General features: G+C 34.5%; 1 protein-coding gene across 2 annotated transcripts in view; it reads left to right on the top strand.

Moving 5' to 3' along the window:
• The window catches only part of LOC134798801 (uncharacterized), a 129,679-nt gene that overhangs the window by 100,308 nt on the left and 15,477 nt on the right, over positions 1-13,894 (top strand). Inside the window, exon 1 of one of the 2 annotated variants that reach the window (XM_063771189.1) lies at positions 8,296-8,436. The exons of the other annotated variant lie outside the window; for it this stretch is intronic. Within the exon in view, the coding sequence (XP_063627259.1) occupies positions 8,383-8,436 (54 nt within the window). The 5' untranslated portion in view covers positions 8,296-8,382. Of the gene's footprint in view, positions 1-8,295; positions 8,437-13,894 lie in introns of those variants that run through there. 2 annotated transcript variants of the gene reach the window in all.

The raw sequence follows: 13,894 nt of genomic DNA, 5'->3' as shown, positions 1-13,894 counted from the left end.
TATCAAAACCATAAAAAAAATCGAGTCGACCTCCGGGCATCGCATCTTAACCGCGTTGCTCATACGCTACACACTAGAGATGCGCCTGATATTCGGTTTCTATCCGGTATCCGGCCTATCCGGCCTTTATTTTAATATCCCCGATACCGAACCAGCATAGTAACTTTGCTTGATTTCGGAGTAAACAAAATTGGATTTAAGAAACAGTCACGGTCATAATCGTACTCGTTATTATTTTAATACGATTTAAACATTCCACAGACACACACGCGCACTCATTTCAAACCTAGAAATGAGTCCGCGCAAAAGTTCACTACGGAACAGGCCAAAATCTGCACAATGCGCACCTGAAACACGGAAATATAGGTATAGTTCCGCCGGTCGAATATCCGGTATCCGGCCAAACAACTATCCGTTGCATCTCTGCTACACACATTTTCGTTGGACCGCCCACGTGGCACGCTCGTGCGTAGCGTAGAACGCAGTACGTTTTCGTTGATTACTCTTAACGCGATTTAGCATAGAAATCTGAATAGGTAAATGCGGTACAGGAAAATTCTCGGATCAAAATCCGTTAATGCGACAACCGATTAGTGTTAAAAGACAAAGCTATTACATTCGATATGATACAATTCCTTAATAATTTTCACAATTATTACGTCAATGTCACGTGATCACTGAGTTGACTGTGTATGTTTATCGCACGTACAAATATGTAGGATATATTTACTTGTCTATATAAAATGTATAACCTTACACCGTATACCCGAGATCAATCCGTTTGAATAAACTTTGTTATACCTTTCCTTTTAAATTATCATTCCATTAAATTATTATTCCTTATGAATTATCAGCTAGTACCTGCAAGTACCTACATAATTAAGACCAAGAACGTCATGTAGCTCAGTCTGAATAATTGAATTGATGATGTCAATAAAAAGTCATTCAATGCTGTTTGACATCTAAGCTGCATTCTTGTTCGCTGACGTACAGAAAAAAAACCGGCGAAGTGCAAGTCGGACTCGCGCACGAAGGGTTCCGTACCATTACGCAAAAAACGGCAAAAAAATCACGTATGTAATTTCAAAATAATTATACAAGTTTGCTCAACAATTCTCTCGGTTGACTGTTCTTGAATTTAAATACATTTTACTTTACGGACTTTAAAACAATTCGATGACCTGCTCACTCAGGTCACTTGATATTTGGTTATCAGTGATAATAGTTTCACAAGGTGGCAAAGTTGTTGTTTAACTTCTCGTACTAATATTGATACCCACGCAAGCGAAAGATTCCAAAAGTTGAACCATGAGCGGAGCGAGGGGTTCGAAATCTGAAATCTTGAGCGTTGCGAGAGTCAAGGGATGGTCATGAGTCAATTTGTTAACACCTTTGCCACCGAGACAAACACAATTTTTTTCACCACACTAATGTGATGAAAATATAAACTGTTAAACATTACGAATCAAATCCAAATGAACATTATTAAGTAAAAAAATACTAGTTAAATAAATTAACTTATGATTACTGCAAAAAATAGATAAAAACCTACGAGAAAATTAATCCAATATCTATTAACCTCCTGACTGAGATACAATAAGTACAATAACACTAAAAAATGGTAACGCCATTTTAATTTTCTCAAACGGTTTGACCAACGTGACGACAACAATCGGACGATGGTCCGGAAACATTTTTATCAGACTAGTATTGGCGCGGCGGTGGTCACCGGTGGCATTTCCAATTCCGATAACGCCGGTCAAATCGTCTGCATTTTCCTTGGCAACCGTTAGTCACCACATTAGTTGCTACGACCTATACTTCGGATACCTCCTATACACAATAACACATTTCTGTGACATTCAATAAATTGTATTACAGCATGAATCACCAAAACTAGTACAGTATCTGCACCTTAAGGTTCCTTAATTTATCGTCCAAATATGAATCTATACTATAGATTTTTATTTAAAAATTTACATTGTTCATGCCCTTCATGCCCTTGCATGAACAATGTAGATTTTTAAACAAAAACCTATAGTATGGAACCTAGTAAGGAATTTTATTAAAGACACCCATATTCTGCACGCATATAATATTAATTTGATAATACTAATATAATATAGTTATATTATAATATAGTACCTACCTGTAAGTACCTACATATAAGAACGTCATGTAGCTCAATCTTAATAATTGAATAAAATTGATGATGTCAAGAAGCGGTGGTGGCCGAGTGGATATGACGTCCGACTTTCAATCCGGAGGTCGCGGGTTCAAATCCTGGCTCGTACCAATGAGTTTTTCGGAACTTATGTACGAAATATCATTTGATATTTATCACTAGCTTTTCGGTGAAGGAAAACATCGTGAGGAAACCTGCATACATCTGCGAAGACATTCAAAGGTGTATGTGAAGTCCCCAATCCGCATTGGGCTAGCGTGGGGACTATAGCCCAAGCCCTCTCGCGCATGAGAGGAGGCCTGTGCCCAGCAGTGGGACGACGTATATAGGCTGAAATGATGATGATGATGATGATGATGTCAATAAAAAGTCATTCAATGCTGTTTCACATCTAATCTGCATTCTTGTGCGCTGACGTACAGAAAAAAAAGACGTTATCACTGTACAGCACATTAAGAAAATACTAAGTAGATTCTAATTAACTTCATCATCTTACTGTTTCCCAATATAACTCATTAGCATTTAATTAAGAATAGTTTGTATTTATCTATAGAAAACTTCAAATCTCTCATTAGATTCGCTTAAGTTTTAATTTCAATATAATTACAAAAGTTTGCTCAACAATTCTCTTGGTGCACTGTTCTCGTACCTTCGAATTTAAATACAATGTGTGTGTGTGAGGTCATAAGGTAAACATGTCGGCAGAAGTTCTCTCATAAATTATACTCAAAAAGTGGTTAAAAACGTTATTACTGTGACCAAACCTGGAAGGAGACTGAGATAACCTTTCTTGGAGCAACAAGAAGATCACAGAAGCACTGGGTACACCTGCAATGATGACGAGGCGAAAGCTGAGACTACAAAAAGAAGCGCAATTAGATGACTGTGATTCAAGTTCGAAGCAATCTGTAAAAAGCTTAGAGCATAATAGCAGTCCGGATACAATAAAAAACGAATCAGACAGTCTACAAATCTTTCAAAGTTTACCAGACATCAATAACACGGAGGATTATGATTTACAAACTCAATGCGACCTTAAGATACAAAAAATTCAAATGGAACTAGAAAGTGCGCATCAAGAAATAATAAATTTAAACGTGGAAAATAAGATAAAACAGATTTGACCGACATGCACAAAAAAATGATAATGTATAAAAATATGTGTGAAAATATATTAAGTGGACCTAGAAAAGAATGTCTTAGGAACAATGGCACGGATGGAAGTACGTCTAAATATGATAAACTAGAAACATGTAAAGTTAGACTAGACTTTAGCGAAGAAACTACAGGGACAGTAGAAAACTCTCAGTGTGCAGAAGTAGAAAATGACGAAAACATCATCAGAAATAAAAAAATTAAGTACAAAAACAAGCCCAAGTTAAATCAAAAATTGCAAAGAAAAATAAAACGTCAAAATAAAGTGATTAAATCATTAAAAAATAAAAATAAAAGACTTCAAGTACATAAATTTACAAGAGATCACAACATGAGGAAATTACAATTAGAATCATCTGTAAAAGATAGTGAAAAGGAGTGTATACGGAAAAGTGAGGAACCAGATAGTGTTAAGCCGAACTCAGCGATAGATGGAGGGATACAAAAAGCAGTGTTAGAGAAGCGCAGCTGTAGCGAGGGGGAAAGAGAAAGTCGAACTAGGAAGAGATCAGTCTTAATTTTCTCCGATCATATGGGCGTGGGACTGGCACAGCGAGTCATTAAGAGGAACTCTTCACTCTCGGTCACGAATATTTGCAAACCGAATGCAAGCCCTGAACACATCTTGGAAAATTTTACAACGTATTCTAAGGACTTTTCCAAAAACGATACAATAGTTTTTATTCTAAGTAAATTTGTACAAGGGGAACAAACCCAAAATAATTACACTAAATTGTTGATTAAACTACTGGGCTCTCCGGAGAGGAAATTTAATGTAATAATTAGTAGCATATTGTATGATGGAATTAATGATGTAATAATTCATAAAATAAATCGTAACATAGCACTATTTGCTAATACAAATGAAGGAGTAAGGTTTCTGGACCTGAATTCTTGTTATAAACATACACGCAATGTTCTCCAGGGACTAATTGTAAACACAGTAAATGTTAACTCTACCAAATTTAATGGATCATCTTTGTTGCAGTTCATAAATTGTTCTCATAAAAATGAAACACAAAGCAATAATTATTTTACAAGCAGCTGTCAAACCAAAGACAAAACTTAATATTAGTTCATAGTAATATTCAATGCATTAGAAATAAATACCTACAACTAGAATTATTAACTAAAGAATGTAAATGTGATGTACTCTGCCTTACTGAAACGTGGGCCAATGATAGTCAGGTAGACAGTATGAAAATTGAAGACTACGTTTTAGCATCTTACTTCAATAGAAAACTATTTAAGCACGGTGGTGTGGCTATTTACGTAAAGGAACATGTTAAAATAAAAGAAAGAAAGGATATTGTAAAGCTTGCATTTGAAATGAGCTGCGAAGTAGCAGCCGTAGAATTGAAGTCGCCAAACATTGTCATAATCTGTGTGTACCGCCCCGAGCATGACTTTCCTATTTTTAAAGACACTATAAAAACTATATTTAATAAAATCACGCGCGAAGGAAAGAAGATGGTCATGGCTGGCGATTTCAATCTCAATATCTTAAAGTCTGACAGTAGAATTAAGCAATTTAAAGACATTTTAATGAACCATAACTGTAAATACCTTATTAGTGAACCAACTAGAATTAAAGGGCAAAGTGCAACTTGTATTGACAATTTTATAACTAATTTAGACGAGAAGCTTTGCAAAGCTCAAGTTTTAGAAACGAAGCTATCGGACCATAATGTTATTACTGTAGAAATATCAATGGAGATAACAAAGAATAGTAAGTGTGAAAAATCTACCATACTCGTCAGAAATATGTCCAAATCGAATTATGAATATTTTCATTATCTAATTACTAGTGATTGTGATCTCTTACAGCAAATTGTTTTGAATCCTGACTCAAACTGTAAAATGAATTTACTTATAGAAGCAATAACTCACTATTTTAATATAGCTTTTCCGGAACGTAAAGTGTCAAAGCCCGCTTCTAATAATGTAAAATGGCATACAAAGGGCATATCAACGTCAAAACAAAACTTAGAGAAACTAGAAATATTACAACAGTTTACACCATGCGCTAAAAGAGAATCTCATATAAAAACTTATAAAAAACTTCTGCGTAAAGTACTAATTAGAGCAAAAAAAATAAGTTTATCAGAAAGGTTATATAAAGCCAAGAATACTGTCAAAGAATCATGGAAAATTATTAAAGAGCAAACAAAACAAAATAAAAAAACACATAATCATATTGAAATGATAACTAATGTAGATGGTAAACGCATAACAAATAATGAAGAAATTGCAAACACATTTAATGTATTTTTTTCTTCTGTAGCTGAAAAGACGGCAGGGCATCTTAATTGAGACAAACAAACATATATGGACTTTTTAGGTAAGGTTGAACGTCCAAATACACAAATCAAATTTGTTCCAATTGACAGAGTTGAATTAGTAAAGACAATAAAAAAATTGAAGGACAAGCGTTCCAAGGATATTTATAATTTAGATTCTTGTTTTATCAAAAAGGTATTTTTAGAAAACAGTTACTTACTAGAAATCCTACTTACTACAGTTAATAGTTGTTTAATGCAGGGAGTTTTTCCACAATGTCTCAAGATAGGGAAGGTTATTCCACTTCACAAAAAAGGGGAAATAGAAGACCCTAACAATTATAGGCCTGTTTGCATACTTCCAGCTTTATCTAAAATATTCGAGTCTATAATCAAAAACAAAATAACTCAATATTTTGAACGTCACAGTTTGTTTAATTCGAACCAATTTGGCTTTCAGAAGGGGAAGTCAACAGGAATGGTATTACGCAAAGTTATCGATTTCGTGCTCACAGCCTTGGACAGATCGCAAAACTGCTCTAGTATTTTTTGCGATCTGTCAAAAGCGTTTGACTGTATCCGCCATGATGTACTCTTATATAAATTAGAGTACTATGGATTCAAACAACAAGAACTAGATTTAATAAAAAGCTATCTTAATAACAGAAGTCAAAAAGTATACATTAATGGAACATGTTCGCGTGAAATCAATGTCAATGTTGGTGTACCGCAAGGGTCTATCTTGGGCCCAATTTTATTCTTAATTTATGTAAATGATCTACCTGAGTGCATACCTAATTACGCTATGGTTACCCTATTTGCAGACGATACACATGTGGGCTTAAAAGATACAGACCTAGTTAATCTGGAACAGAAAATTAAGAGTATCATGATAACGCTTGGAAAATGGTTTAATGCTAACGGAATTATTTTAAACTCTAACAAAACTACAATATTGACATACCAAAATAAAAATAAAATTGACAGCATAAATACTAGTGACATAGGATTAACAAATGTAACTAACACAATATTTCTAGGATATCACATTGACAATAAAATAAACCACTCATTTCACATTGACAAAATTTGTAATAAAATTGCTTCTGGAAATTACGCACTATTAAAACTGAGGCCCTTAATAAATCGTAAGACACTTATATCGGCTTACTACGCACTTGTTCACGCTCATCTAAATTATGCCGTAACTACTTGGGGCAATGCTGTTGGAGTACAAAGAATTCTTATATCACAAAAACGAGCTATAAGAACCATATTTAGTTTACGCAAAGGCACTTCAGCCAGAGAATTCTTTATAACAAGTCGAATTATGACAGTAATTTCATTATTTATATTTAATAGCCTGTTAGAAATCCATAGAAGTAAAAATGATTTTAAATCACGGAAGGACATTCATACATATAACACGCGTAATAAGGATAAGCTGTGCGTTCCTACGACAAAGCTAATAAAAACATTTAAGCAAGGTATCTCCCTAAAAGTTACCCTTTACAACCTATTGCCTTTACAAATAACGAATTTAACATATATAGAATTTAAAAGTAAACTTAAACGTTTCTTTCAATGTAACCCATTTTACTCAATCAATGAATTTACAGATAAAATGAAAAATAATGACTTTCTTATATAAAATAATTCTAAGCATGCTTTATTTACACTATGAAATTGACCTTACCTATTTGATCATTTACTATGTTAATAATAAATTTTGATATGTATAATTTTATCTACCTATTAAGACATTGCATGATTAGTTTTAGCAATGCCCTGTATTTGACTTGCTAGATGTAACGTTCTTTTGTTACTTGGCCAAATAAAGAAACTTGAAACTTGAAACATTTTACTTTAGTTACGGACTTTAAAAAAATGCGATGACCTGCTCACTTAGGTCACTTGATATTTGATTATCAATGATAATAGTTTCACAAGGTGGCAAAATTGTTGTTTAACTTTTCGTACTAATATTGATACCCACGCAAGCGAAAGATTCCAAAAGTTGAACCATGAGCGGAGCGAGGGGTTCGAAATCAGAAATCTTGAGCGTTGCGAGAGTCAAGGGACGGCAAATCTGTTTATCACCTTTGCCATCGAGACAAACACAATTTTTTTTCACCTCACTAATGCGATGAAAATATAAACTGTAAAACATTACGAATCAAGTCCAAAGGAACGTTATTAATTAAAAAATACTAGTTAAATGTAATTAACTTATAATTACCGCAAAAAAATGGTCAAAAACCAACGAGAAAATTAAACCAATATCTATTAACCTACTGACTGAGACACAATAACACTAAAAAACGGTAACGCCATTTTAATTTTCTCAAACGGTTTGACCAACGTGACGACAACAATCGGACGATGGCCCGGAAACATTTTTATCTGACTAGTATTGGCGCGGCGGTGCTCACCGGTGGCATTTCCAATTCCAATAACGCCGGTCAAAACGTCTACATTTTATTCCTCCGGCCCAGACCATCGTGGCAGTATGCTACGCGCCGCGGCCTACGCTAGTCGTCTAAGAAAAACTTACGCTACGCTGACAGCTGTAGCCGCGCGGCGGGACTGAAAATTTAAAAATGGAATACCCCAAAATTTAACGAACTTTTTTTTAACAGTGGCTGTAAACTTTTTAAGTTAATTAAGTGAACAAAATATGTCAAAACGGACGTTAAGAAGGCACGCGAGTGGTTAAAATATAATTTTTCAAATGAACGGAAGTGTTGACCTCAAATTTTATGTATGATTTATTCAAGACCTTGGACAAATTTAATTTTGCTCATGGCAATTAAAATGGTGAGTGGAATATTATTTAAACGTCTTAATTAAATTTAAAGTCAATATGTCAATAAAGATTGCTATAAATATTTGGATTAATTTATATTTCATGGCTACAGAATTTATAATTGTTTACATTTGATCTAAATTCCCTTAATATATTTGTTATTATATAGAATAACTACTAGACGGTTTAAATGAGCCGCGTTGCTAGGAAGGTAATGAAACTTTGATATTGTATTTCAATAGATCGTAAACTATCACGAAATGGAACTGTTAACATAACATACACCTAACAATCGCTTCGTAGAGGGGAATGAAACTATAGCTCTTGTGTAAGTTGCAATGCTAAACTGCATAATAATTCAGCGCTAACTTCATGTAACCGTCTAACAACCAGAAATCGTAAACATAATGATATATTATGAATGTATTCGCCTAAGGCGCAATAGATTTCTTAAATATAAACACTAACTTTTAAAATTCTCGTTATCAAGGTTACTAGGTACTATAAAATGAAATATAATATACTTAATTATTTACGGTAATGCTCATTTCAATATAGGTGCATGGTACTAAAACAGCCTGAAAGTTCATGGCCACTTACTGTTCTTTATGCGGAAAAAAAACCACCAAAGTCCTAAAATAATCGGGTTTGAGAAGAATAGATAATAACTAGTTATTCTTCATTACAGTCATAGTTTTTAAATTGCTTGTAGAATAAAACACTTGAAACTTGTAAAAAACGTTTATGAATCTTGTTTCCACATTAAAACCTGACCAGGAATACATATTACTATCACGCGCCATGTTGTGGAGTTTCACTAGAACAAATTTTTTCACACTATACTGAACTGTCACCCTATACATGAGAATAAAGGATGACTCACGCTAGACCGGGCCGTGCCCGGACCGGGGCGGGCCGGAGCGAGCCGACACAGGGGCTGTCAGGAGCGCCACCGTGACCGGGCCGTTCCGGGACCGGGGCGTCAGGGCCACCCGACACTAGTATATTACATTAACAATAGTGCTGTCCGAGCCTCTAGTGTTTGTAGGAACTCGAGTCCTCCGGCCCGGTCTAGCGTGAGTCATCCTTTACAGCGCCCTCTTGACAGTGATTACTGGTCAGGCTTTAAGTATAAAAATAATCGTACGTCAACATCACGGATATACTGTTGATGGCTTTTACGTCATTCTATGCTGTATTCAATTTTCACATAACCACTCACTTGCTTTTGGTAACTGTAGCTACCAGCTGTCACCCTTATTTTATTATAATAATAGAGGTCACTGAAAAATATCAAGCATGTGAGTGGTTAAGTAATGTACCTACCTACGATGAACATGCATCGTCATCAACAAAAGTTGCGCTATTTTGCTACCATCGATCACGTCTCATCTTGAAGAACGCAATGGGCAGTGGGCGTTTTCATAAATTGTTGTATGGCATACTGTGTTTTCAGCTTTCCACGAAAATTTTATATAAATAGCATTAATTAATTGAAAACATTTATTCTCCTTCTACACACTTCTTCTTTTCTCCTAGTAGAATCAATACCTAGTGCTCATGCTCATGATTCTAGAATTTAACAAAATCTTAAAAGCACATGAACTTAATTGGTTTCTGACATAAACATAACACAGCAATTTTTTCATATACTTACATCTAGTACTCTCCTTAATTTTGCGCTTACTCTTGTGCATAAATCTATGAGACTATAAAAATATATACGAATATATACGCGAGTATATTTCCAAAGGTCAACATTTTATTCGTGTAGTATGAAATCGGAGCATTCGATACACCGACGATTATATACGACGAAATAATAGCTAGTAATCGACACTTCGACCGACCAGCTTTAACTTCAGAAAATCTATTTGTTACCTACGTATTTTGTGATTATGAATTTATTTATATTGACAATGGATCATTTTAATACTGTCCAAAGATTGAGATAACTTGAAATGCTTGAAGCTTAATTTTACCAAAGATAGGACGACTACACACAGGGTTCCATCCCAATTGTTCAGAAACATTTTTATACAGAGAGCCTGAATGATAAGAGAACTTCTTACACTCAAACTTGGCCCTTTTCTTCAAATAACTTTATTGCCTCCTACTAAAAAACGCGAACGTCGAAAGGACAGCTTAACAAAGAAAGAATAAACTACATTTATAATTAAACATTACCGTTTAAATAAGTCACAAAACATTAATAACGATTTGCAGACTTTTTAAATATTTTAAATATACCCAAATCGGAACCCTATCACTAGACTAATTTATCCACTCTTATGGTACAATATTATGTTCCAACCACCTTCGTTCGCAGTAAACAATCCTTTAAAAAACGTCTGACATATAACTATAGATTAAGAGTTTACAGTAGGCTTAGCATTGGCACACTTCGAGTAAGGAACGGATCTATAAAAACCGGGCAAGTGCGAGTCGGACTCGCGCACGAAGGGTTCCGTACCATAATGCAAAAAAAACAAAAACAAAAAAAAAGCAAAAAAAACGGTCACCCATCCAAGTACTGACCACTCCCGACGTTGCTTAACTTTGGTCAAAAATCACGTTTGTTGTATGGGAGCCCCATTTAAATCTTTATTTTATTCTGTTTTTAGTATTTGTTGTTATAGCGGCAACAGAAATACATCATCTGTGAAAATATCAACTGTCTAGCTATCACGGTTCGTGAGATACAGCCTGGTGACAGACGGACGGACGGACGGACGGACAGCGAAGTCTTAGTAATAGGGTTCCGTTTTACCCTTTGGGTACGGAACCCTAAAAATGGACAAAGCCGATTTGCTGCTGTTTTTATTATTAAAAAGTATTATTTATATAAGTTGCTGCGCAATATCGAGTACGTACTTACATTCAACATGCATAGCTCTTCTAGCAAATTATCTGTCTAGTAGTATTATGAAACCTTGTATCTATGAACATGGTACGACCATCTTATGCATAAAATTTGCATAAACCGAACGGTATTGGCGGAAAAATTGATTTCGTAACAGACGAGAACGCCCATAAAGTTGTGTTATGTTGATTTAAGCTATATAGCGGTTGATTAATGAGTTATGTTAGGTATGGTCTAAGAAAGACCGGTCGCCATGTCAGATATAATATAATTTGACCTAAATAAGTTTCGCATAATGCATCAATGAATATAAATATGCTTTATTTTTTCTAATGAACTTTAACCATTTTTGTGATGATAAAGTAAGCTAAAACGTCGAATATAGGTAATTACTATTAGCGAGGCGTCAACCATAATCCTTGGCTTTGGCCAGCAGCTCTCAGCTAATTTGGCGTTTTTCGCTGTAACTTTAAGTAAACCAGGGGGTTTGTATGGGCTGGTATTACGATTAAAGGATGACTCACGTTGGGCCGGGCCGTGTCTGGGCCGGAGCTTCCGGCGTTTTATTTCTATGACATGACAGACGATCACGTGATGCTTTCCATAGAATACGATGCGCCTGAAGCTCCGGCTCGGACACACACGGTAAGTTCAGGCCCTAGAGCTCAAGAGAGCTAATGTTTAGCTGGGCATTTTCATTTTAACTTGCACTTTAATGCGCGACTTAAGTCGTGTTTCACTAATCGTTACATTCCTGATAAAATGTATGGGATTTGACATTGACCGTCAGTTTTTTAACGATTGCTAACCGGCCGTTAAAATAGCAGACAGTTAAGTGAAAATGCCCTTCTGCTTCAAGTAAATATGCAAAAAGACGGTCAAAGGTGTGTGTTTTGATGTGCCCCGTGGCCAATTTAAGGGTTTTAACCCATTAGATACATCATATAAAGTTTGCGATTATCAAATGAGCAATATAAAAAGAATGTATGATGTTTCCTCATTTAAAAAGGTTTTTTTCCGTAATAACAAATACACATATTTTTATTGGTATTCATAAAATGTGATAAAACATTACGCGACAGACTAAGATACGCAATTGATAAATATTAATTTATCTTATCTTCTTTGGTATGCGATTATTATAGACACACCCGCGCCCCACGGGATCATTAGGTATATATTTATTACTCTTCAATTCAGTATATTTTTCAGAAAAATGCACTATTCATATGTTTTTTAAGTCACAAATTATTGAATCCGGTACATTTTTATGGGAAGCACCCATATGATAAAAAAAGCAAATATTAAAGAATTTTTTTTTCATGAAATCATATCATTAAAAGTGTCAGCTACAAAGGTTCCATATCACCATTGTGACCATACCTCTATTACTTAAGTACCTCTGTCATTGCAGGTGGTGTCATGTGTGTGTTTTTTTAATATCGAAATTATAATGCAAATCAACTAATTGTACAAATAATTGCTATTTCACAACCGTCTATTAATATTACCAAATATTACCGTGTAATCTATCTACATATTATCATGATACTGATAGCTGCCTGATTATTTAGATGTATCTGTGCAATAAATAGTTTTTGTGTATATGTATCTACTTTTAAAGGTAAAACCCGGGCTTTTAAGCGATATGGGGATATACAATCTTTATTGGATCACCTGATTCTTAATATTTTTTTCGTTTGATATGTGTTCGAGATTATGTATTTATCTTTAGTTATTGTTTAGATTAGATGTATTATATTATATTAATCGATCATCAGACAAGAAATCTGTTAGAAACTTTCACATTTTAGAATTCTTATAAAAAAATATAATAGTACTTAATCATTTCATCTATTATTTAATTATTTCACATGATGAATGTAATATGTAATTAGTTACATATCTTAGATAAAGTGCAAATGATACATTTGAGTAACATTTTTCATTAGAGCCGAATAAAATAGGAAAATGGCGTATTTAACGTATTTCATTGTCCAAAAAACACGTGAGTTAAACCGTTAAATTATCTTAATCTAGCAAGATATCAAACACCTATTAAAAATTTATATTATTTATTTATTTACAACAAAACGTCACGAAGGCACCCCGAACTACCTAGCCTCCAACACAATATAAACAAATACATAAAAAAAGGAATTGTTCAAATTATCCCCGTGAACGGTGTCCAAACCCCCATGTTGGACATTCCTCGACATGTTTGAACATCATCCCTTATCTTGGGCAAACAGGAAATGGATCTCCAATAGTCGGAGGCGTCGGGATGTCCAATACTATTTGGTGTCCAATTGTTTGCCCAAAAGTTTTACCAAATATTGGCCCGCCACGGAACCCTTTGATGAGACCTGTCTCTTTAAACATTGAGAAATGGAGTCAATATTAAGATGAAGGTGAATTTTGAGGAAGATACGAGTTCAGTTGATACGGGTTCGAATCTCAACCAAGGAAGATGTTTTGCTTCAATTAAAAACAACATAAATAAGTCACCATAGAGAAGTAAAACTTGGATTACATTGTCTTTGTTAATATTTTAATTTTTCATAATTTCCTTAACTTACCTAATTACATCACCTATTATTTATTAG

Source organism: Cydia splendana, chromosome 17 (genome assembly GCF_910591565.1).
Source record: "Cydia splendana chromosome 17, ilCydSple1.2, whole genome shotgun sequence".
NCBI classification, from domain to species: domain Eukaryota; kingdom Metazoa; phylum Arthropoda; class Insecta; order Lepidoptera; family Tortricidae; genus Cydia; species Cydia splendana.
Note: the sequence above shows the minus strand (reverse complement) of the source record. Positions and strands in the feature narration are given on the sequence as shown.